The following is a 15,610-nucleotide window of genomic DNA, read 5'->3' as shown; positions in this document are numbered from 1 at the left end:
CCAGCAGCCTCCCTACACTAGAGTGCTTTCTGCTAAGAAAAAAAGAGTCTAACATGGATAAGGTCCAAGAGTTTTAGCCTAGCAGGACTGAAAAAGTGAAAGTCCACTGGGTAGCAGTGAAGCACTTCAGAACTTTCACTCTAGGACAAGACTCACTATAACCAGGTCTCCTATATGCAGGTACCACTGCAATGTGTATATACCCTCTTCTCTGAAGTCTGCATGAGCGCAAAGGTAATGTAGGCCATGTCTACACACAAAAGTTGTACCACTTTAACTACATCGGTATAGTGTGAATGCAGTTATACCAGTATGGCTTATTCTCATACAGGAAAGAAAATAAGCTTTATACTGGTACAACTGCATCCACACTAGGGGTAGCCCCAGTAAAACTATTTCATTTAAAAAAAAAAAAGTCACATGCACCCCCTAAGAAAAATAGTTATACTGGTACAAAAATGGCACACAGATCACCCTTACTATGGGAATTCAGATTGCTAATGTTTTCAAGCATGCCTAGAGGAGAATTCAATGGCTTATCTAACAATCTTGCTGTATATCATTAGGGTGTTTTGTCATACTCACTGCCGGCTTCAGCTTCCATTATTCTGTTCACGGGAGCTCTGTTGCTTAGGCAAGAGTCATCTTTAAAAATCTTCAGTACAGAACAACTTCCCTTTAAGTACATGAAAGGTAGTTTAAAAATAACCATCACCCAACAGCACCTCCCCAAATCTCCAAGCTCCATGCTGGCTTTGTAAATACTCACTTCTTTCACAATGTAAATCCATTCAGTCACATTACTGTTTCTAAGAATGATGGTTCCTCTTCTACAATAAAAACAAAAGGAAATTAACAGATATAGAAAAGGCATGAGATTCCTAAAATTTCTTGTAAGAGTCCAAATTAAGGTTATTTTCCATGAGCACTACATACATTCCCATTAAAAAGTCCATTGAGTTTAATGTCATGTTTTAAGAGTTCCTTACCTGTTTCAGTAAGGCTGAAATAATTTTTTTTAAATCTTCTTGTTTTTGTGTCTTTTGTTTACTTTCTGTATTTCACTCATCTTAATCCAGGGAGCTAGTTTGATCTGATCATCATGCATTTCATTTTTCAGGTCTCTAGCATGCACTAGCATGACATGGCTATGTTTGGATGTCCAGTACTGCAGTATAGTTAAATTTTATTGCAAGCTGTTTTGTTTGATATTTGTGTTGCTTTGTTTCATGAAAACGTGTGTTAATACTGATCTAAATCCTAGAGGCCATACTCAGTCAAAACAATTGTGGACTTCAATGGGAGACGGTGTTGGTGTCACTAAGCATAACCCTACGTAACTCGGGAGAGTGGAAGGCCACAAGAGTATGGAGCCTTCCTGGTTTTAGGCCTCAGCAGACAAGAGTCCCTCCATGTTTGAACTTTAATCGACCTAAAAGGCCAGGTGTAACAGCCGTTATCAGTTGCAACAGTTCTAACTGGTCTAAAGCAGAAATAATGAGGCCTGTGCACCTTTAGCAGAAGGACAAGATAACTTGCAGAAGGAAAACTTACTAACGAGCTGCCGCGGCCAAGATTACTTAATGCACCTGCGCTTACGTAATTGCTACAGGGGGAGGAAGGAGGAGGAGGGAGGGGAAACGGGGGATTGCTAGTCAGTGAGAAAAGTTCTCATGGATATAAAGGAACAGACTGCTTGTTTTAGGTGTGCTTGATCTGAGTCAATCTCCCTGCACCGCTTTGAGATCTCAAATAAACTTGGTTTGCTTCTCCACCCTGGTGTGTTTATTGGCGCAGCACACCAGGCGACGGACCCCCCCGCTGTTGCTTGGCCTCAGGCAGTTATCTGCCGGCAACAACGGCCTGAGTGAAAACACAGGGTTTGATCCAGAGCTCACTGATGTCAGAGTCTTTCCACTGACTCCACTGACTGTGATTCTCAAACTTCTGTACTGCTGACCCCTTTCACATAGCAAGCCTATGAGTGCGGCCTCCCCCCCCCACACACACCCTTATGAATTAAAACCACTTTTTTATATATTTTAAGTTGGGTTTGGGGTGGAGGCTGACAGCTCATGACCCCCCATGTAATAACCTCCTGACCTCCTGAGAGGTCCTGACCCCCAGTTTGAGAACCCCTGCTTCAGGATCAGGCTCTCAGAGAACACTTCAGGAGTTATTTCAGTTGACCTGTTAGACAGTGAAAAAAGTTTTTTTATTGTTAATTGTTTATTGTTAATGTTCATCCTGAACTACCCAAAAGCTGCAAATGTTAAAGTATTTCCTTATTACTCCAAATCTACAATGTAGTCAGCAGACTCTGATGCTGTTCCTGAAGTGCTGCAGTTTTGTCATGCTCAGCTGTCATTTAGCCTTCACAGCGACTTAAGAGCGCTCCACGAAAGAAGCCAAAAGATGATGAACTGAGTTACTTCTTGTAGGCCAGAAAGTCTCCCCGCAACCTAGGTTGTTCTGAAAGTGGGGAGAGTCCTTCCCCAATCTAGAGAAGTCCAGAGAACACATATACTGGAGAATAAATACATGACTCACTTTATATCACTTGTGCTACTGCTTTTGCCATGTCCATCTGTTAAATTTGCCTGATACCATCATCAAACATTCCTGTGAGGATGGCTGAGATTTCAGGGTCAGGTATTTGGAGGAATGAGCTATTTTATTAAAATAACACTTTTGAACTCTTTCACAAAGTACTCAGCATGGTTTGTATCTATGAAACGAGGAGCCACCAAAATCAATTTTCCAATGTTATAGACAATTAACTAATATGCAGTCAGCAATTAACATTAAATCTCAGAGTTGTCAGGCCCAGTGCAGGGTTTGATCCAATACCCACTGAAGTCAACAGAAAGACTCACTGACTTCAGTGGTCATTTGATATGAGCCTGTGGCAGTGTGTGTTCCTACTTCTACCTCTTTTTCAAGACTATGATAAATTTTGTACAAACTATGTCTTGTAAGTTATCCTCTGAAAACTCATGATTTACTGACCTTTATTGTCCTGGTAAAGTGTGTGGGGCAATATTGTATGTAAAGTTATAAGATTCTGCATTATGATGTTACTTAGACATGTTCCAAATCTGGGGAAACAGTCATAAAACAGTTCCCCAGAGACAAAAGGCTAACCAATGCTTCAGTTAGGTGTCAACAAAATCAAATGGACTATCATCTGTTTAAGCGGCCATTCTTTAGCAGGAAAAAATGTGTAGTGAGTAATTTATATCTTTGCAAACAGCTGGAGGTTCCCATCCTCACAAACTTTGTGTCTCCTGAACCCCAGCTGGAGACAATTCTCAAAGGAGAGGAAAAAGTATAAAGAATGGAGAACAGAAGCCCCAAATCCTCACTCCCTTCATTGCTACTCAGAGCATCAACAATGTGTGAAGGAAAAAGGAAGCATTATTGGATTGAGGAGGGATCGTGGCAGAAAGGAATTTAGTCAGTAAGACTTCTAAAACATGGTGAGACATACTTTTGCTTTGAAATAATTTAGCTTAAGTTAGGTACTAGTTGTGTTTTACCTTTTATTTCTTTGTAACCACTTCTAACTTTTATTTCTCATTATTTCAGCTTGGAAAAGACGTGACTAAGGAGGGATATGATAGAAGTCTATAAAATCAGAGTGGTATAGAGAAAGTAAATAAGGAAGTGTTATTCACTCCTCATAATACAAGAACTAGGGGTCACCAAATGAAATTAATAGGTAGCAGGTTTAAAACAAACACAAGAAAGTATTTTTTCATGCAATGCACTGTCAACCTCTGGAACTCCTTGTCAGAGGGTGTTGTGAAGGCCAGTACTATAACAGGGTTCAAAAGGGTGCTAGATAGATCCATCAATGTCTATCTTCCATAAACCTATTAGCCAGGTTGGGCAGGAATGGTGTCCCTAGCCTCTGTTTGCCAGAAGCTGGGATTGGGTGACAGGGCATGGGCCACTTGATGATAACCTGTCTGTTCATTCCCTTTGGGGCACCTGCCATTGACCACTGTCAGAGGACAGGGTACCGGGCTTGATGGACATTTGGTCTGACCCAGTATGGCTGTTCTTATGGTCTTATGTTATTACTTGTGATCACTTAAAAAACAATCTTTCTGTTGTTAATAAACCTGTTTCACTGTTTTATCAAGACCAGTGTGATTGAAGTGTTTGGGAAACTCCATTTGAGATAACAGGATTTGTGCATATCATTTTCTATTAAAATGACAGACTTTATATAAGCCTGCGTTGTCCAGGAGAAGGCTGGGTAATACAAGCCACACATTTCTGGGGGAAGTCTGGGACTGGGAATTTGCTGGTGTTGCTCTGCAGTGTAATACAAGAGAGGCTGGCCATAGCACTCAGAGTATGGCTTGGAGTGATTTACATGCTAGAAGCTGTGTGAGAGCAGAGCAGGAGTGCTTACTCTCACAACGACAGAGTAAAAGGCAACCCAGGTTGGATAACTGAGGGGACAGAGCTGTTCAACAGTCCAGATTGCACCCTTGGAAATGTGAAAGCCTTAGTCATCTATGGAAAGACTAATACTAACATTATAATAAATTCTAGTTTTGCCAGAGATTTTTAGTGAGCACCCTATGTTCATCCTTATTTAGATACCAATTCTGCAACCACATCTGTCTCAGCTGACCCTGAATCATGCAGATCTCAGTTCTGCAGGTGCAAAGGGATTGGCTAAAGCAGATCCAACTGCAGGATCAGGGTCTCAAACTAAGTTCCTAGGGTCTAGGAACATGTCTTCGGTGGTCCCAGTCCTGAAAAACATGTGCTACTGGGCATAGTGCTTACTACTATGAATAACCCCACTGCCAGAGTACTTATTTGTAAAGCACAATGGAAACTTACAGCACAATCTAAATGTTATATAATAATAATTCCACTGGATAATGCTGGTTTTCTACACTGAAAAAACTTTTCTTACCTGTAGTGACAGACAATGCATTTTCCAGGATTGTCTTCCAGCAGATTGATGGGCCAGCCTTTAAAATAGTGCAGACTTCTAAGCAAATCAGAGAAAGCAATTGTGAGGACCATCCCATCTATTAAAGTCAAATAGCATCTGTAGTGTTAAAAGTCACTGTACTCCTGTTCATTTTATGGAGGGATCAGCAAGACCAGTATAATGTTAAAGTAAAAACTCTCAAACTATGCCAGAAAGTTAGTTTGCCATTGTAACAAAACAGAGACAGGACATTTAGTGGACTGTAAATGATTCATTATTACTAAAGATATTAGTAGTTCTAATAATGCCTTCAACATGAAGATCTCCAATGTGGCAAATCAGCAAGATTCACAACAATCCTGAGAGGAGTTATTGTGCCTATCTGCATATGGAGAAACTGAGACACACAGAGTAGTTAATTGACTTGCTTATGTGAAAGAGGAGAAAAACAGTCAAAAGGCCAACAGTATTTTTCTGGTGATGAACCCTCCTCCAGTTAACAACACAGCGGATTCACAGATGTGGTAACTGAAAAGTCTGAAGTTCTTCCATCCTACCTCAGAAACCGCATCTGCTCAGGATCTCCAAACACTTTTTTCCCACCAGACAGGAAAATCTTGATGAAATCCTTTAAGAAAACAACCAGTTAAAAAATATTTTAAAAATAGAAAAACCTCCCATTCGCCTATTCATAATCAAACTCTTTCTTCTCTTATCTTAAAGTGGTTCCCTAAGCACTTAAAGGATGAGAATGGTAGACAGCAATGTTACAAGGAACAGAGCTAGGACTCCAGAAGGAAGACAGTTTAACCAACATTTCCTTTGCAGAAGGGTCCCCCCTCTTCCTTTATGGGCTTTTCCTCCCCTCACCCATCCCTCCTTTGAGAAGCACAATTTCTGTAGCTCCCGAGGAAATCTGACCTGGCACCTTGGCTGTATTATACATGACATTATCATTCACTGCTTATTTTATGTGTAGGATTTTCTATGGCACTTGTCATGACAGTATCTGAGCATCTCACAAATATTAATGACTTAACCTCATAGCCTCCCTGCAAAGTAAGGAAGTGTTATTATCCTGAAACTGAAGCACACAGATTAAGGCTGGGATTGGCACCCAATTCCTACTGGAATTCATTGGGATTTGGGTGCTTCATTCCCTTAGGCGCCTTTGAAAATCTCCCAGTTTATGTGACTTGTCCAAGACATCAGAGTGAGTCTGTGGCAAACCTAGGAAAAGAACCAAAATGTCCTGATTCTTACTCTAGTACCTTAACCACAATAATTAGAAGACTATCCTTTTTTCCTGCTCTGATTTACAATACAGTGGCTGATCCAAAGGGCAGCATTATCTATAGCTATTCCCCAGCAGTGTTCATGAGTACTTCAAACTTGACTGATCATAACACACACGCAGAGACATCTTATAGCAAAGTCCAACATTGCGTTTCCCACTACCTACACTGCTCCCACCCGTCTTCCCATTTTTAATGCCACCCTAGACGCCTTGCTCTCTAGATTCAAATCCCTCTTGAATGCTCATGTCTTCCACGAGGTTTTTCCAACAATAATCGGTCAAGGACAGAAGAACAAAATATTTTTTAAAAGTGAAGTTATCTACCATTCTAATCCAAAAATGGCACCTTCATCTGGTCTAGTCTGTGTATCTAGACTAGACTGTCAATCTATGATTTAGATTAGAAACTCTTCAGGGCAAGGACCTGTTTTTCCCAACGTATGTACAGTACCACAGTCCCAATATTCTCTGCATATGCAATAAATTACTATCTGTTCAGGGCTGACTGGCAAAGAGGTAGGAGCTAGTTGCCTCCATACCTGAGGGAAGGATCACTAGCCTGCCAGCCAAGGCAGCCACCAGGAACTGTCTTCCTGGCCAAAAGCAATTAAGGAGGCAGCCTACGAGCACCCAGCCTAAAAGGAACCCAGGTGACTGACGCACAGAGTCCTTGTGGGGGTTCCAACCCCACCAAACTTACAGCTGCCCCACGCGGAGGAACCTTGGACTGCAGCAGGATTCTGCCCAAGGTCCAGCAGGGGGCACTTTTAGAGACAAGCCATCACAGGAACTTGGATTGTAGGGCCATGTCGCAAACTGAAGGGGCAACAGTAGAAAGTAGCCCAGGGCAGTGGATGTAGACGCCCCTCTGGGAGCTCTCCTACTCAAGGGTTGATTTACACAGGGTCCTGGGCTCGGACCTGGTAGAGTGGGAGGGCCTGGGTTCTCCTACACCCCTGCCTTAAAGACTGAGGCACATTGACCACAGAAGCAGCAGGCAGGACGTTAAGCATTCTAACCACTAAGCCAGTGGTCCCAACACTTTATCTAGTTGTGCCCGCCTTTCCCCTGTCCACATCCCCCCAAGCCGGGGCCAGAAGCAGAGATGTGGCTTCCAGGGAGGGGAAGTGTGGACAGAGGTAAGGGGTCCACTGCCAGGGTTCAAGGCTGAGGCCGGGGCCGGTACTGGAGCTGCAGTCAGGATTAGAGGCATGTCGGGGGCCGGAAAAGGAGCTTTGGCCAGGGCCTGAGACTGGAGGAGAGGCTGGGGCTGGGGCTTGGAGCGGAAGATGTGGCCAGGCCGTGGTCAGGTGCCAAGGCTATGGGGACTGGCGGTGGGGCAGTAGTGGAACTGTGGCTGGGGGAAGGCCTGGAGGCAGAGCGGGGCTAGATGGCGCTTTCTTCTCGCCCCTCCCAATGGGAGCTGGCTAGGGCCCTGCCACACTCTCCCATTCCTCCGCGCCCCCGTAGGGGGACGCACCCCACAGTTTAGGGACCACTGCACTAGGCTGACTAGCCTTCAAACCTCCTGTTACATGCTTGCTTATGGATATCAAGGCCTACATTTTTAGAAAAAAATACTTGTGTATATGCATATCCAATATGTGCACGCAGTCACCGCCACTGCACTCAAGAACTGCACGCACACAAACAACCAAGTACATATGTGACCAGTTAATTGGATGTACAGTCAAGCTAACTTTATTTTAATCTACCTCATGCTCCATTTTCAGATATGGATAAGTAGCAAGTGGTTGGTTCAGATTCACCCTTGATGTAACTCCATTGAAGTCACTTCAGTTACATCAGAGATTAATTTGGCCCACTGTGTTTTAAAGTCTCTGCATTATGTTGATGTATAGCAAAACTACAGGTGGATACATCTTCAAAGGTTTGGAGGGGAGAATCTCCCAGTTGTTGAACTATCAGAATCTGGTGAGACTCATGGAATTTCTAGCACTTCCTGTTTCCAGTCAAGCTAGGAATACCCTAAGAACAACTCCCCTGGTGGTGTTTTGGCTTTGCCATGAGCCTCTTCCATTCCCAGCCAAAACCCAGAAGTGAAATAGTGCACAAGAATGGCAAAAAAAGGTCATTCAAACTGTTCCGATCCTCCAAAAAAGGATGGGTCTAAATTCTAAACCAAGAACCTAGGGAATTCTTACTTTATCCAAACTGGTTCTGTCATCGCTGCATAAACATGGTTTGTTGACCTCACATTATGTTTGCATTCACATGGTCAACTGTGTGATCCCTTGAATCTGACACACACAACACCAATGTAAAGCATCTGATTATATAACATAAGGTGAGCATTCTCCACTTTTACCTCAGGCAGTTTTATAGTAGGGGTGTAGCAACTTGATCATCCATCAAATGCAGATGGAACAAATTTCTGAAGAACAGCCATCAATGGTGGAACTTTTTGCTGCACATCAAATTATATTTATACCGCAGTGTCTCTGAATAAAGGCAGCCAAATTCTGACCTTTGATTATGCTCACGCAACACTGCTGCAACTCGGTAGGGGTAGCCTGGCTGTAACTGTGGGCAGAATTTGGTCCAATGGACTTACATATGTTTGACTATTAACCATTTTTATTTATCATAAATGTAAGAAATATTTACCTCTCGGTCAATACAGAGAAACTCAGCTGGTTCCTGAATAATAACAGTTGTCTGCCAGTAGTCACCATTTATAATCTCTCTATCCTGAAAAATAATAATTAAAAGGGTGGAGTGAGGAGAGGAAAAGCATATAATTTTAAAATATCAATTTAGTTTTTAATCATTTTTTAATTTCAAATCTTCTCTCTCCCCACATCTATATTTAACTAGGCAACAGAGAATATGTTTTGTGCTATTGAAAATAAATCAGCAGATAGTAAAAAGTCACACATTATAAAAAGTCATCTTATTTATACAGGACTCTATATCCCACAAGACAGATCTCTCTCCACCACTGAAACACAGCTGGAGCGCAGAATAGTAGCCAACTGGTGCATAGAATGCAGCGCTACAGTGCTAGCAAGTACAAATGTTACCCAAGAACACTTGGACAAACCTCAGCTCTCAGGGGAAGCATGTGGAAATTTTAATAACCACAAGTGTTTGAGATTTCAATTTTGTGTCTCTTCTGTGTGACACACACAGTAAATTGCATGAAACTCAATTTATCTACCTTGCAAAAACAACAGGGTGACTCAAACCTATCTTGCTGTTGATGTATTTCAATACCTAGTGCACTGTTTTGTAACTCACCCCAAATGCATCCCCTCGACTAAAGAACCAGGCAGGCTTTACTTGGCCACTGTCATTGTTCCTCTTGATAACTGTTGCTACAAAGTAAAGATCACCATGAATTAGCTGTTAACTTGTAAATCAAATAGGGGCTTATTGTGCAAACAAGTTAGCATTTTTTCTAGACCCCTTGTGAATGTGATGTGAGGCTCTTTAAGTATGAAAAATATATGTATCATTATCCCGATTGTTGTGAGCTTCAACAGGATATTTTCAAGCAGTTTGAATCCAAAATGTATGTTTTGCAAAAAAAAACAAAAAACAAGAAAACAAAAATAGGGAGTGGAAGGTAGGTTTACAAAACATGACAAATGATAGGGACATAGTATTACTGCTTCTTGTAAACTTTACATGATCACACAGACTCTGACTCTTTTGAAGGGTACAAAAGGTCTGGAATATTTTCTGTAGTGCAGACTGGTATTAAGAGCTTAGAGAATTATTTACGTAACACAGGCATTTCCTTAACACTACCAAATATGCAGCTGAGAAGAGTCTAAAGTGCGTGGCAACATGTTTCAGATGACACAACATGTTGCCCAGGAGACAGGTGCCTAAACTCAGATCCTCTGAGATGTGTACTGATCTGATACAAAATTCCTCTTGGAACTACAATTTTTATTAAGAAAAAATACTCTCAAATATGCAAGGTACACGTCTGTTTCATTGTTTCTGCTAGGTGTGAGCAAATTATAATTAGATGCAGAAAATATGCTGCATAACTACTCACGTTTCAGTGTAAGGAAATAGATATATTTAAAACATGAGTAGTGCTCTACTCCTTCCATTAACACATGCACCTGCACTCAAACGCACAATTTCTGTGAGGTTTAGAGAATGTTAACGTATGTGTAAATAGAGAAAAACAGACCCCCAAGACAAATTACTGGATCCCTAATTCCAGCTAATGTGGCAAAACTTTCCTGTCAGGAGGCCAAATCTTGTGAGAAACAGAGCACCATGGTGCTCAGTACTTCACAAGATCAGGCTCACTGTGCTGCAGTTTGGAATTCAAAGGAACAGAGCCATAAGTTTTCAAGAGACAGAGAATAAAAAAAATGTAAACAAAGAAACCTGTTTGAAATTCTAATGGATTACACTGAAGATTAAGTTTAAATCCTTCTCTCTGCCCTGGTCTACACTACGAGTTTAGGTCAAATTTAGCAGCATTACATCAATTTAACCCTGCACCTGTCCACATGACGAAGCCATTTTTTTTATTTAAAGGGCTCTTAAAATTGATTTCTGTAGTCCTCCCCCAACGAGCGGATTAGCGCTGATATCGACCTTGCCAGGTTGAATTTGGGGTAGTGTGGTCACAATTCAATGGTATTGGCCTCCGGGAGCTATCCCAGAATGCGCCATTTTGACCGCTCTGGACAGCGCTCTCAACTCAGATGCACTGGTCAGGTACACAGGAAAAGGCCCACGAACGTTTCAATCTCATTTCCTATTTGGCCAGCATGGCAATCTGCAGGTGAGTGCAGATCTCATCAGCAAAGGTGACCATGATGGAGTCCCAGAATCGCAAAAGAGCCCCAGCATGGACTGAATGGGAGGTATGGAAACTGATGGCTGTACGGGGAGACAAATCCATGCTATCAGAACTCCATTCCAAAAGACAAAATGCCCAAACATTTGAAAAAATCTCCAAGTGCATGAAGGACAGAGGCTATAAAAAGGACCTGCAGCAGTGCTGCATGAAACTTAGGGAGCTGAGACAAGCCTGCCAAAAAAACAGAGAGGCAAACAACTGCTCTGGGTCAGAGCCCCAGACATGCCACTTCTATGAGCTGCATGCCATTTAAGGAGGTGCTCCTACAACTACCCGACCCTGTGCTTTGACTCCGTCAATGGAGTAGCGCACAACAGGGATATGGGTTTGAGGGATGAGGTTGAAGATTGCTCACAGCAAGCAAGCGGAGAAACCGTTTTCCCCGACAGCCAGAAACTGTTTCTCACCCTGGACCTGGAGTCAGTACCTCCCAAACCTACCCAAGGCTGCCTCCTGGACCCACCAGGCAGAGAAGGGACCTCTGGCGAGTGTACTGTTGTAAATATTATACATGGTTTAAAAGCAAATGTGTTTAAGGATTAATTTGCCCTGGCATTCGCGGCCAGTATAGCTACTGGAAAAGTCTGTTAACGTGTCTGGGGATGGAGCAGAAATACTCCAGGGACACCTCCATAAAGTTCTCCTGGATGTACTCCCAAAGCCTTTGCAAAAGGTTTCTAGGGAGGGCAGCCTTATTCCATCCTCCATGATAGGACACTTTAGCATGCCAGGCCAGTAGCACGTAGTCTGGAATCATTGCATAACACAGCGTATAGTTCCGGTGTTTGCTGGCATTCAAACAACAACTGTTCTTTCTCTCTCTTTATCAATGTCAGAGTCCAGGAAAGCACAATATGAACGCGAGGAGAGGTGGCGGCTTGAAGATAATAAGTGGCGGGCTGAAGATGATAGGTGACATCAGCTTGGTGACAGAAGGAAAGAGGCAATGCTGAGGCTACTGGAGGAACAAACTGATCTGGTCCGGAGTATGGTTGAGGTTCAGGAAAGGCAGCATGAGCACAGACCACCGCTACAGCCCCTGTGTAACCAACCACCCTCCTCCCCAAGTTCCATAACCTCCTCACCCAGACACCCAAGAATGCGATGGGGGGGCCTCTGGGCACCCAACCACTCCACCCCAGAGAACTGCCCAAGCAACAGAAAGCTGGCATTCACTAAGTTTTAAAGTGCAGTGTGGCTTTGTTCTTCCCTCCTCCCCCATCCCACCCAGTGCTTCCCTCCTCTCCCACCCCTCCCAGGCTACCTTGGCAGTTATCCCCCTATTTGTGTGATGAATTAATAAAGAATGCATGCATATGAAGCAACAATGACTTTATTGCTTTTGCAAATGGTGATTGAAGGGGGGGGAGGGGAGGGTAGTTAGCTTACAGGGAAGTAGAGTGAACTGCGGGGTTGGGGGGAGGGGCGCGTTCATCAAGGAGAAACAAACAGAACTTTCACACTGTAGCCTGGCCAGTCATGAAACTGGTTTTCAAAGCTTCTCTGATGTGCACCACACCCTCCTGTATTCTGCTAACTACCTGGTGTCTGGCTGCGCGTAATCAGCGGTCAGGCGATTTGCCTCAACCTCCCACCCCGCCATAAACGTCTCCCCTTTACTCTCACAGACATTGTGGAGCGCACGGCAAGCAGTAATAATGGCAATATTGGTTTTGTTGAGGTCTATCCAAGTCAGTAAACTGTGCCAGCATGCTTTTAAACGTCCAAATACACATTCTACCACCATTCTGCACTTGCTCAGCCTATAGTTTGAACAGCTCCTGACTACTGTCCAAGCTGCCTGTGTATGGCTTTATGAGCCATGGCATTCATGGGTAGGCTGGGTCCCCAAGGTTAACTATAGGCATTTCAACATCCCCAACAATTATTTTCTGGTCTGGAAAGAAAGTCCCTTGCTGCAGCTTTGGAAACAGACCAGAGTTCCTGAAGATGCGAGTGTCATATACCTTTCCCGGCCATCCCACGTTGATGTTGGTGAAACTTCCCTTGTGATCCACCAGTGCTTGCAGCACTATTGAAAAGTACCACTTTCGGTTTATGTACTCACTGCCTTGGTGCTCCAGTGCCACAATAGAGATATGGGTTCCATCTATCATCCCACCACAGTTAGGGAATCCCTATGCAGCAAAGCCATCCACTATGACCTGCACATTTCCCAGACTCACTACACTTGATAGCAGCAGCTCTTTGACTGCGTTGGCTACAGGAGCAGCGCGAAGGTTTTTGGCGCCCTAGGCTCGCCGGTCCCGCAGCTCTGGTGGACCTCCCGCAGGCGTCCCTGCGGATGGTCCACTGGTCCCACAGCTCCAGTGGACCTGCCGCAGGCGTGCCTGCGGATGCGCCACCAAAGCCGCGGGATCAGCAAACCATCTGCAGGGACGCCTGCGGGAGGTCCACCGGAGCAGTCTGCCACCCTCCCAAATCCTGGTGCCCGGTCGCCTAAATGGAAGCCCCGGCCCTGGTGGGCTACCTGCATCACAGCAGCCCCCACAGTAGATTTTCCCACTCCAAATTGATGCCCGACTGACCGGTAGCTGTCTGGCACTGCAAGCTTCCACAGGACTATCGCCACTCGCTTGTGAACTGTGAGGTCTGCTCTCATCTTGGTATTGTTGCACTTCAGGGCAGAGGAAAGCAAGTCACAAAGTTCCATGAAAGTGCCCTTATGCATGCTAAAGTTTCGCAGCCACTGGGACTCATCCCAGACCTGCAACACTATGCAGTTCCACCAGTCCGTGCTTGTTTCCCGGGCCCAGAATCGGCGTTCCATGGCATGAACCTGCCCTTTAACACCATGACGCCCACATTGCCGGGGCCCGTACTTTGAAAGAAGTCTGTGTCCATGTCCTCATCACTCTCGTCACCGCACTGCCATCGTCTCCTCGCCTGGTTTTGCTTTTGCAGGTTCTGGTTCTGCATATACTGCAGGATAATGCGTGTGGTGTTTACAGGGCTCATAATTGCCATAGTGATCTGAGCGGGCTCCATGCTTGCCGTGCTATGGCATCTGCGCTGAAAAAAGGTGCAAAATGATTGTCTGTCGTTGCTCTGACGGAGGGAGGGGCAACTTGCCTTACAGGAAATTAAAATCAACAAAGGGAGTGGGTTTGCATCAAGGAGAAACACACACAACTATCACATAGAATAGCCCCCTCAAGGATTGAACTCAAAACCCTGGGTTTAGCAGGCCAATGCTCAAACCACTGAGCTATCCCTCCCCCAACTATTCATGGTGGGAGGGAGGAGAGAGCAAATGAATACAAATTAATACAAAACAAATCTGGTCTCTTTCTTGTTTTGATCCACTCCATCTTTCTTATACATCTTAGGCTTGCAGCAGACGGTGCAGTATGACTGCTAGCCATCGTCATCTCCTGGGTGCGTGCCAGAAGATGTGCAGTACGACTGGTAGCCATCGTCGTCTTCCGGCTGCTTGCCAGAAGACGGTGCAGTACGATTGCTAGCCATCCTCATTGCCTGGCTGCTTCCCAGAAGATGGTGCAGTACGACTGCATCTCCATGAGATGAAATTTAAAAAGAGAATGACCTGGCATCACTCCCATTTATGTCCAGGCACCTCTGACTGACCTCACCAAGGTCTGCCAGGAGCACCCATGTCTGCCCAGGTCCCCCAACTGACCTCACTGAGGTCGGCTAAAATAGCTCCCAGGAGACAATGACAATGGCTACAAGTCGTAACGTACTGTCTGCTGCCACAAGGCAATGAGCTGCTGCTGTGTAGCAATGCAGTGCCATGTCTGCCAGCATCCAGGAGATGCACGGTGATGGCGAGCTGAGCAGGCTCCATGCTTGCCGTGGTATGGCGTCTGCACAAGTAACGCAGGAAATAAGGCTCAAAATGATAGTCTGCTGTTGCTTTCATGGGTGGGGAGGGAGGAGGGCCTGATGACATGTACCCAGAACCACCCGTGACAATGTTTTTGATCCATCAGGCACTGGGATCTCAACCCAGAATTCCAATGGGTGGTGGAGACTATGGGAACTGTGGGACAGCTACCCACAGTGCAACGCTCCGGAAGTCAATGCTAGCCTTGGTACTGTGGATGCATTCCGCCGAGTTAATGGTCTTAATAGTCTTAAGTCGGGACACACACAATCGACTATATAAAATCGATTTCTAAAAAATCGACTTCTATAAATTGGACCTAATTTCGTAGTGTAGACATACCCTCTGTCAGACATAAGAATTCTGGAGGAATTATCTTTGGGCAACATGTGTCTAATTTTTGGTTTTCTTTAACAACAAAATACTGATGGCTTATCTATGTTTGAAAGAGGCAAGGAAGCTTAGTATCACTGCTGATCAAAGGTCTCTATCCACCATGCAGCAATTCCTGTCTGAAGTCAGAAAACAAGGCTTTCCCTATATAAGGTTATTGCGCTATCTGCCAACTCCACTGAAGTTCATTTTAAAATGCTGTAAAACATTCAAAAGGCCTCTTGTAAAGAATCTTAA

At 44.3% G+C, this 15,610-nt stretch overlaps 1 protein-coding gene across 3 annotated transcripts in view; it reads right to left on the bottom strand.

Moving 5' to 3' along the window:
• Nucleotides 1-15,610, bottom strand: part of LOC115654357 — a 44,603-nt gene that overhangs the window by 8,012 nt on the left and 20,981 nt on the right. For all 3 annotated transcript variants that reach the window (XM_030568497.1, XM_030568498.1, XM_030568499.1), the window contains exons 7-12: nucleotides 9,519-9,595; nucleotides 8,886-8,969; nucleotides 5,518-5,588; nucleotides 4,940-5,017; nucleotides 770-830; nucleotides 586-676 (exon numbers count right to left, since the gene is read on the bottom strand). In XM_030568497.1, coding sequence (XP_030424357.1) covers nucleotides 586-676; nucleotides 770-830; nucleotides 4,940-5,017; nucleotides 5,518-5,588; nucleotides 8,886-8,969; nucleotides 9,519-9,595 — 462 coding nt within the window. The remainder of the gene's footprint in view (nucleotides 1-585; nucleotides 677-769; nucleotides 831-4,939; nucleotides 5,018-5,517; nucleotides 5,589-8,885; nucleotides 8,970-9,518; nucleotides 9,596-15,610) is intronic.

Source organism: Gopherus evgoodei, chromosome 7 (genome assembly GCF_007399415.2).
Source record: "Gopherus evgoodei ecotype Sinaloan lineage chromosome 7, rGopEvg1_v1.p, whole genome shotgun sequence".
In the NCBI taxonomy this organism is placed as follows: Eukaryota; Metazoa; Chordata; order Testudines; family Testudinidae; genus Gopherus; species Gopherus evgoodei.
This window is presented reverse-complemented; position numbering and strand designations above follow the sequence as displayed.